Source organism: Canis lupus, chromosome 8 (assembly GCF_011100685.1).
Source record: "Canis lupus familiaris isolate Mischka breed German Shepherd chromosome 8, alternate assembly UU_Cfam_GSD_1.0, whole genome shotgun sequence".
Lineage (NCBI taxonomy): Eukaryota > Metazoa > Chordata > Mammalia > Carnivora > Canidae > Canis > Canis lupus.
The window spans coordinates 50968449-50978203 of NC_049229.1; the positions used below are offsets into that span (position 1 = coordinate 50968449).

General features: G+C 50.0%; 1 protein-coding gene across 15 annotated transcripts in view; it reads left to right on the forward strand.

Annotated features, from left to right (window-relative positions):
- ADCK1 (aarF domain containing kinase 1) overlaps nucleotides 1-9283 on the forward strand; it is a 147708-nt gene extending 138425 nt beyond the window's left edge. For 9 of the 15 annotated variants that reach the window (XM_038545425.1, XM_038545426.1, XM_038545427.1 and 6 more), the window contains 4 exons: nucleotides 324-473; nucleotides 1635-1832; nucleotides 6007-6200; nucleotides 7599-9283. In XM_038545425.1, coding sequence (XP_038401353.1) covers nucleotides 324-473; nucleotides 1635-1832; nucleotides 6007-6200; nucleotides 7599-7770 — 714 coding nt within the window. In that variant the 3' untranslated portion in view covers nucleotides 7771-9283. The remainder of the gene's footprint in view (nucleotides 1-323; nucleotides 474-1634; nucleotides 1833-6006; nucleotides 6201-7598) is intronic. The other 6 variants (XR_005363602.1, XR_005363599.1, XR_005363600.1 and 3 more) reach the window with 6 other exon arrangements.
- Nucleotides 9284-9755: the final 472 nt, after the last annotated feature.

Consider the following 9755-nt stretch of genomic DNA (forward strand, 5'->3'; position numbering starts at 1 on the left):
CAATAGTTCTACCTTGCTGTGTATTGCAGTCACCTTGGGAACTTGACAACTGATGCTGATACGTGGGGCCCACATCTAACACTTCTGAGTTCTAGGTGATTCTATGTGCAGCTGAAGTTGAGAAGAACTGGGTTAGAACTGAGCTTCTGTCTTAAACTCAAGAACTATACAATCATAAGCCATCACTCCCACCACGACCGCTTAGGTCCACCTGATGCCTCTGGCCTTCCTCTTCAAAGGGATCACATTCAGGGGTCAGAGTCGAGATCTCTGAAACAGATGTTAATGCAGCATAACTCCCACCCATCTCCCTTCTCTTTCAGATCTCACGCCACCTGGGCAAGATGTACAGTGAGATGATCTTTGTCAATGGCTTCGTGCACTGTGACCCCCACCCTGGCAATGTGCTGGTGCGGAAGTGCCCAGGCACAGGGAAGGTGGAGATTGTCCTGCTGGACCACGGCCTCTACCAGGTGGGAGAGGCCTTTCCTACCCAGCCAGCCCAGGGTCTGGGCCTACCTGGGATCAGAGCTCGCTCAGTTCCCGAATTGCCACAGACACAGGAGGCAGATAGCCAGGGTGGATAGAGAGGCCCTGCCCTCCTCCTAGAGTTGTCATTATGTGCAGGTCACATCATACGAGCTCTCTTTAGCCAAATGAGGTTGGTAAGTAGGTGAGGAATAGACGGAGATGTGCCTGGGTATGGCAGGTGCTTTATCAGCTGTAAAAACTGTACCCACTGGGAAGTAAGCTACCCTTTGATGAGCTGGGACTTTAGGGAAGGTGGGTAACTCAGCCCCAGGTAGGAGGTAATGTGCAGTGGAAAGGAGGCCTGGAGCTGACAGGGACTGGATGGGCCCAGCTCTGTCCTCTGGAACTTGGGACTCAAATGCTTCAGATGAGCCATGAGCTCCTGTCTGGAAATTGGGAAGTTCACTGCCAATGCCAGGACCCAGAGCCTATCTTGAGTCCGAGGCACATGGTCCTGGAGAGGTTTCCTTAATGATCTCCTATTCCTCCCCTCAGAGCCCTGATCTCACCTCCCAAAATCTTGGCTTTCTTTGAAAGACTCATGACACTAGGTATATTAGTGTAAAAGGTAGGCCTGCTGCTGTCATACACAAACCCTAAGCACATGATGGCCCAGACACAACAGGTGTTTAATTGCTTTTCACATACCTGTCCCCGGTAGGTGGAGGAGTCTAAAGGCAGGGGTTGACTGAGGCTCTGCCCCCTAGGGTTCCCTTGGGGGGTGTGTGTGTGTGATCATCCTCCAGCAGCAAGGGTAAGGGCTTGGAGGGGCATGCATGGAAAAGGTTTCAGGAGCTGAACATGTTGCTTCTGGCACGTTTCAATGGTCAGAGCTCAGGCAGAGGGCTGCATCTAACTAGTAGGCAGGTGAGGAGTGTGATTTTGGTGGGCATTGGGGACCTCCGCCACTCAAGACCAATGCTTGGCAAGTAGTAGCTTTCAAGTTGGACCTTCAGGCATGGCTTAACTTTGGGGGAGAAGCAAATGATGCACAGGAGCTCTGGTCTTCATCTGTCCCCCTTTGCAGTGTTCATACCAGCCAGGGTCTAGGCCTTCTGTGAGGAAAGGAGGCCCAGGTCCTTTCACACTGTCCCTCACTGTAGGTGCTCACAGATGAGTTCCGCCTGGATTACTGCCATCTCTGGCAGTCACTGATCTGGACTGACATGAAGAGGGTGAAGAAGTACAGCCAGCGCCTGGGAGCTGGGGATCTTTACCCCTTGTTTGCCTGCATGCTGACGGCCCGGTCTTGGGACTCTGTCAACAGGGGCATTGGCCAAGCTCCAGTCACTGCCACTGAGGTAGGTGATCCCCTCTTGGCCTTGCCTTCTTCTGAATGTAAGGGGTGGGGCCAGGGATAGCCTTTGGACCCCTTCCAACCCTGGGTCTGGGGTTCTGGGCTGGTGGGATGTGATAATAGAACAGTGGGCAGCTTTGGAGATATACTAGAAGACAGTGTCCCTGAATGCAAGGAGGGAGAATGAATGATGTGTCACTGTATCCTTCCTGGCCTTATCAACCTGGTCATGTTAACCATATTATCCAGACTGCTGTGGCTTTTGCTACAACCCACTCACATGGGATTTCAGGCTTCCAAGTTCTCCTCCAAGACTTTTGGGAATTCCCACAGACTGTCTCATCATTAAGTCTGGCTCCACTTGCTCTGTCTCCTGCTGGGCACTGTCTCCCATCGCAAGGTTCCTGTATACCTCCCTACTGGAGAGAGCACGTCAGTTCCTAGTGTGGCACTCAGGCAGGGCCACTTGTGCCATTTTCCTTCTTGAGTGTGTAAACAGACTTTTGGGTCTATCTTTGTAGCTCATTTCTCTATTGATCTGGACAAGAAACCCATGGAGTCAGCTGAGACTGGTTCTAGGTACCCTTCCTTCTCCCCTGTACTTGTAGCGACCTCTCTCCCAGGCCTCTCATTCCTCAGGGAATTGGTTTCTGTCTTCCTGGTCTGTCAGTTTGCCAGACCCATGTAGACTGACCCATAGCCATGTGGGGACAGGTCTGGACTCAGCCAAGGCCCCTGCTCACCACAAGGAACAAGTCCTGCTTGTGCATTCAGACAGACCTGGATTCTAATTCTAGCTCCTGCTTTTTCCTAGTGGAATGTCCTTGGATGGTTCTCATCACCTCTTGGAGCCTCGTGCTCCACCCCATAAGCTACCTTGTGATGAGGGCCTTTAGAAATGGCTAGATGGAGTCTTAAGTGATGTCACCAAAGAGACCACCTCTTGCCATCCCTTGGCTCTACTTTTCTGCAAATTGACCTCATTCCCCAGCAAGCTTTGTAGCAGTGATGACCACCAGCAGCCCCAGGCTTATATGGCTTTAAAGCTTGCTATCTCAGGAGAGAGACAATCTCCTTGCTTTGTCAAATAGGGTTGATAATTTCTGCTTTATTGATAATGCATGTAAAGTGCCTCCCCATGGCTCCTAAAGTCTGTTCACCGAACAAACATTATTTTCTTCCTCGAACCTAGACTAGGTGTTGAGGTTCCAATGATGAGCAGACAGACAGGCCTTCCATGTGATCTGCACTGTGGTTGAGAGAGACAGGCAGTAAACAAGTGAACAAACAGGTAGATGGAATAACTGCAGGTTGCAGATACTGGAGGCAACAGGCAGGGTGGGTGATGGGGGTGTGTAGATTGGGTGCTCAGATATCGTGCAGAGGAGCTGCCATCTAAGCTGAGTTCTGGAGGACAGCCACAGGCAGAGCTTGGAGAAAGTGTTCTAGGCAAGGGGGCACACGGTGCACCAGGGCAGGGAGAGAAAGTGTTGGCATGGTCTGGAGTGTGATGAGGTGGGTGCAGGAATGAGAAGGATTTGGGGTGCTTGGCGGATGGAGCTTCACACGGGGCCTCATAAACCATGGGAAAAAGTTTGGATTAGTTCTCAGTACAAAGCAGAGCCTTTGACATATTTCAAGCAGGGGAAGAACAGAGTTGTTATTTTAAGTATTTCTCTGGAGGGAGCAAGCTGAGCAGTGGGGCAGTCGGTCAGGAGGCTGAGAGGTGATGGGGGTGCAGACCATGCCAAAGGCAGTGGAGGTGGAGGGAAGCAGATGGAGCCAAGGTGTATTTGGATATAAGACTGAGAGGCCTTTTTTGTCGACTTGGGTGTGGAGAGGAGGCAGAGGGAGGAGTCAAAGTTGAATCACAGCTTTTAGGTGTGAGTTATAGGGTAGAGGGTGGAGCTACTTCCTGACATAGGGAAGACTTTGGGAAGGACATAGTTGGGCTGGAGACAGTAGTTCGAGCATTCACATAGGAGCATCATGGGTGGCAGTCCAGCTTGGAGCTCAAAGATATAAATTTGAGAGTTCTCAGTGTGTATATGGTATTTAAAGATTCAGCGATGGACAAGGTTGCAGGGTACACAGTAGGTACTTAGTATATGATCTGTGTTTTTATTAGCTAAGTTAGAACTTTATTTGGCATTATTACTCACTTATAAAGGCCCAGCATTAATGCTACCATATTGGTCGGCCTGGGTTGCCGTCATGGAATACCACCGACTAGGTAGCTTGTACAACACAAGTCTGTTTTCTCACTGTTTTGGAGGCTGGAAGTGCAGGTTGATTTTTGGTGCAGCCTCTCTTCCTGACTTGCAGACAGTTGCCTTCTTGCTGTGTCCTCACGTGGCCTTTCTTCTATGTGGACACACTCCCGGTGTCGTCTTCTCCTCCTAAGGACATCAGTCCTGCAGGGTTAGGGCCCCACCCTTTTGAAGTCATTTAACTTTGCCTCTTTAAAGGCCTCGCCTTCACATGCAATCGTATTGAGGTTAGAACTTCAGCATAGCGATTTGAGAGGCACAATTCAGTCCATAGCTCCAGCCAGGAAGCCTCTCCTCATCCCCTTTGCCAGAGGTGGCCCCTAATACTTGTATCACTCATCTGCATGCACTCTTGAAGTGTAGCTGTTTGTATACTTGTATGAATTCTCCAACTAGTTGGTGAGTACCTGGAAGGCAAGGATCCCGTCTTGTACATCTTTTTTATAAGGTCCCAGCAGTCCTGGACCACATCTAATAGAGAGGTGTTCATGTAGGTTCTGGAGGCATGGACTCTATTTGCTCACTTTGGACAAAAACTCGGTGAAAGAATAAACTAAGCCACTCCAGCCCCAGCCCAGTCTCTGAGATGTAGGGGCTCAGTTTTCCTGAGTCTTAGTCTTATTGAGAATGAGGGGAGCCTCCCACATTGTATCAGGGAAGTTGTTTTCCCAGCTATAAGCTGCTTAAACAATTCAGCGTGTGTTCTCTCCATAACAAGAAGCCTGGAGGTGAGTGGGTCCAGGTTGTTAATTGAGCAGATCAGCAACGCAGGGCTCTGGGCTGACTTTCAAGTTCTAAGATGACTGTGGCCGTTCCAAGCTTTACAATTTTATTACCTGATGTCCAGAAGTGGGAATTAGGGGCCATTTCTTCTCATATGTTGTTTAAGATCAAGAAAACTTTTCCCAGAAGTCCCTTGACAGACTCCCCCTTGGTCTCATTGGCCAGAATTGTGTCTCATCCATGCCTAAGCCAATGGCTGGGCAGAGGCCTTGTGCTCAGAGCCGACAATAGCGGACATCAATCAAGATCCCTGCACCCCCCAGGGCTAGGGAGGGGCTCTACCTGCCTGAAGAGCACAGCCCCCAGGGGTCAAGTGAACAAAAATGGGCTTCTTTTGACAAAGGAGAAGGGGTAATGGCTGTAGGGTAGGCACCCAACAGCGTCTGCTGGAGACAGCCACTATGAGGATAGCCCAAGCTTAAAGAGACACCCTAGAAGGAGTCTGGGTGGGTGCAGATACTTTCTTTTGCTCTGGGAGGGGCTGAGAGGGACTGTCTCCAGGCCAGTCCCAACTTTACCTAGGGGGTCCCTGCGGTGAGGGAGGCCTTGATCTGGCCTTCACCCTCAGGCAGGGTGACCCACAGCTGTGGTGGGAGGCAGTGGGGGGACAGCCAGCCTCAGTGTCTGACTTCATGTTGAGATGGTCCCGTCTGATAGCTCCTGCCTAAGGGACATTTCAAGTTTCACAGCAACTCAGTTATCAGCAGCACACATGTGTTCCAGAAAGGGCTGAGCATCCTGCTTGTGCTGCAGAAGGTGGCCACATGGGGAAGCCTTTGGTAGCACTGCTGGGCCCCTTGTTGTGACTGCAATTAGCATTCCTTATCTCCCCATTCCTTATCTCTGCTGACCCTTGTGGTCCTGCTGGGAGGTGGGCATGGAGGGCACGAGCATTTCTAGTTTTTAGATGAGGACACTGGGTTAGAAGAGATGAAAGGACTTACCCAGGGTCACAGTCCTACTGGGAGATGAGAGGCAGGAGTTTCCCTGTGAGGGGAGGTTCCTCATGGCGCTGAGGCAGCCATACTAGAAGCTCCCTCAGCCACAGGCTGCCGTGACACCCACCACTCTGGGCCCCACTTCCTCCACCAACTCTCCATGTCTGTCTCCCTGTTGCTGCTTCAGGACGCAGAGATCCGTAACAACGCAGCCAATTACCTCCCCGAGATCAGCCAGCTCCTCAACCATGTGCCTCGCCAGATGCTGCTCATCTTCAAGACCAACGACCTGCTCCGTGGCATTGAGGCTGCTCTGGGCACTCGTGCCAGTGCCAGCTCCTTCCTCAACATGTCACGATGTTGCGTCAGAGCGCTGGCCATGTGAGTGCGGGCTGCAGCCTCTCCTCCCCTCCCAGCTCTCTGGCCTACCCCAAGGATGCTCTTCGCCTCCACTTTCTCCCATGGGTCCCCAGGGCCCTGCGTGAACTCCTTAGTCTCCAACTCTCCCTGGAGGAAGAGTTAGGGGCAGGAAACAGCTCCAGTGAATTCCCTGATTCCAGGTGATATGTTTACATGGTCCAGAGAGCCACCTGTGCTTTGTAAAATTGGTGGATTCTAGGACCTCACCCTCTGAGTTAAGATTTCCAGGTGATTCTTACTGTCATTAAGTTTGAAATGTTTCCTGAGTGTCTCAGTTCCATCCACGTGTCCCCTGGGCTTGGAATCAGGACACCCTGATGCCTGTCCCGTCTCTAACTGGTCCCAGAACCTGTCTTCCCAGCATTGGCTACACAGCAAGGCCAGTGTTCCTTTCCCTGCAGGTGTGGCTGTGACTCTAGAAAGTGTTGCCAGCAGGTTTACTTGGGATCTCAGATCTTTTAGATGATCAGTACCCTTGGAGTCCCTTGGAGTCCCTTGGAGTCCCTTGGAGTCCCTTGGAGTCCCTTGGAGTGTTGGTGAGGGAGGGAGAGCTTCCTCAGGGAGATATTGCTAGAGAAGTGAGAGTTCTAGATCCTTCTATTTGAGTATACAGATACATGGGAAAGGCCTTGCTCTAGCTGAATTTTCCCCTCTGAGAGAGGAGCCCTAGACTAATGTCAACTCCCATCCGTCCTTTGCAGAGAATGGGTCATTCTGGCAAACTGTCTGGTCAGGGGAGCATTGGCCACATATATCATGCACCCATGTTCAAATATTGAATTAGATTATAACAAAATAGACTGCACACAGAAAGGGCTGAACATGATTTATTCTTCCTTTGAGGGTTCTGGTAATGAAGCCTTGAATGGGTCATTATCATAAACACCAATTTTCATCCTGTCCTTTTGTTAGTGTGAAGGGACTGAACTAGGTTGCATCCATGCTGGGCTCGGCCTCTCGGGACCACCTGACCTAGTTTCCAGGTGATTTAGCCTCAGAAAGTTTGGGAAAGCTTTTATATTTGACTTTGGGAGATTCAGGATTGGCATATATTTACTCAACTTACGGAAAAAGGGAAACATTGGAATGTTCTACTAGGGTCCACTAGGCCTTTGATGCTCTATGAAACAGCTGCTTTTGTTTACCCCACTTATCTGGAAAGCTCCAGTGGAGTAATTGAGTTCCTCTGGTCCTTGGATGGGCAGTGCTATGATCACATAACTAGAAGTCACCCACCAGGGCGGGGGTCTGGGAGTAGGCTAAGCCATGATCTTCCTTTGTTCTAAGTTATCACTTGTTATCAAGTGCTTCTTGCTTGCTTATCTCCTGTTTTCTCCTTCCTTCTTGTCCCTTCTGCAGGCACAAGAAGAAGAATGCCAGCTCGTTATTCAGAAGGACCCAGATCTCTTTCAGAGAGGCCTTCAATTTATGGCAGATCAACCTTCACGAACTCATTCTGCGTGTGAAGGGATTGAGGTTGGCCAGCTGGGTCTTGGCCCTGCTTTGCTGGCTGTTGCCCACTCCATGCTGAGTGGACCTGCTGTCCCCTTTCCCTTTCCAATGTGATGCTGTGGTGGGCAAGTGGACTTTTCACTCCTTGTGCTTTTGTCATGTCTCCACCCAGGTGCCCTGTTGCTGTCACATGTTGACCTGGAGCCCCACAGTCATTGTCCATGGCACCATTATACTCCACCTCTGGAATCCCAGTCCTACACTGCAGCCCTTGTCTTTGGGCCCACAAGCTGTACCATGCAAGAGGTTTCTCTCCTTATCCAGGAAGATGACACAAGTCTCTTTCCTGCTTCTGGCAGGCACCATTGGGCTGGATGTCCCCCTACTTCCGGTAACCATTCCTGTCATTGGGGTGGACTATGAATCCCACTGACTTCCTACAGGAATTCCTACACTTAGCTTGTGGGAAGTTTGATTTTGTGGAAAGAGAGCATAGTTTCTGAGAGTGCTAGGAACAGACTCCCTCTCCTTGCCCTGTCACTCCCCAGACGGTGTTGCACCTGAGCAAGATGGCTTGGCCTCCGAGGCATGAGTTCACTGCTGTCATGGTGACCCCTTTGGTGTTTTACATACTGTGAGTCAATAAAAACCCCTTCAAGGTTGCAGGGAAGGGCTTTGTTGGCAGGATTTTTATTCTAGGTTGGGAGTGAATCCACGTTGGCCATTAGGTAAGAATAGACCTGGATGCCATGTGCCACTGTGTTCTAGTTGGCATCATGCCCCTGTCACCCTTTCAGCCTTTCCCCGTGTGACCACTTTCTGTCCTTTGTAGGTCCTTCTTTCTTACCTTCCAAGACTCTCAGACTGGTTGGAGAAGTTGAGAAGCCCAAGGCCAGGAACTCGGAAGCTCAGCAGAAACCCCTGACTTTGGTTTCCCTGGGTTCTCATCACCTTCCCTGTGAGCTGGCACATGCTTTGTTCCACTAATTGCCTCCTGACTTAGCCCTTTGGCTTGTCATTTCATGTCACCAGTCCCAGAGTCCATAGTGTAAGCCTCGGCCACTGTGGATTGGTTTCACTCTGAAACCTCACTGGCGCCTGTCTGGACTCCATGCTTCCACCTGTTGCCCACAGGTGGCCAGAGCTGCCACGCCCCCACTCAGTCATCTGCTCCTGTTTCTGGGACCTCCCCAAACTCCTACTGTAACTCCAGGTCCCCAAGAGACCCCTCCCATTTGGCAGGTCCTACTATTACTGAGTACCCATGCTCACAGACAGTCGTTGTATTTGAGTCTCTGTGATCTCTTACTTCACTCCATTCACAGGGGCAGGAAACTGCTAAATATGAGTCTCCTCTTCTCTTTATTCATAATTCAACGAGCGGATTTTCCACTGACCAGAGATGATTTGCAATCCCTTTATTTCCTGAAAGAATTAATTGTTCTTAGTGACCAGTTGGATGCACCCAGGGACCTGAGAGAATAATTTGCAAGATCTGTTATTAATCATGAGGATGCATGCTGCATATTATATTTTATGGTGTCTTTTATAGCCACTGAAGTAAATATAAATGTCCTTTTTGTTCAAGGTAATGGTTACTTGCTTTTCACTTTTAGTTTAATGGTTGGCTTCCTGCTAGCTACCCTGGAATCTAAAACATCAGCACGTTGCCAGTGAGCACAGCACCCAGAATAGTTAACCAGGGAGAGGAGAGAATCTGGGAGAGTTTAGGGTATAGGAAAATTTGAAAGGAGGAGGGAAGCTAGTTGGTTTTGGGTGCCTTCCTCGGAGAGAGACCGGGCTAGGTTCTTTGCAAATAACTTAAATCTGATTTGTCCCATCAGCTCTGTGAGAGGGAAGGGTCATGAGTCTCATAGAGATGGAAATCAAAGCTCAGAGAGGGTTAGTGATTTCCCTGAAGTCACACAGGTGCTAAGTGGGATTCCACACTTTGATTTTTATTCCCCAGTGCTGGAGATCTAGATCATACTCGCTCTGTGGCCTGTCATATGTGCCTGAATTGAGTCTCAAAAACCCTGCTTTGAGAAGGAATTGGGTTTTCAG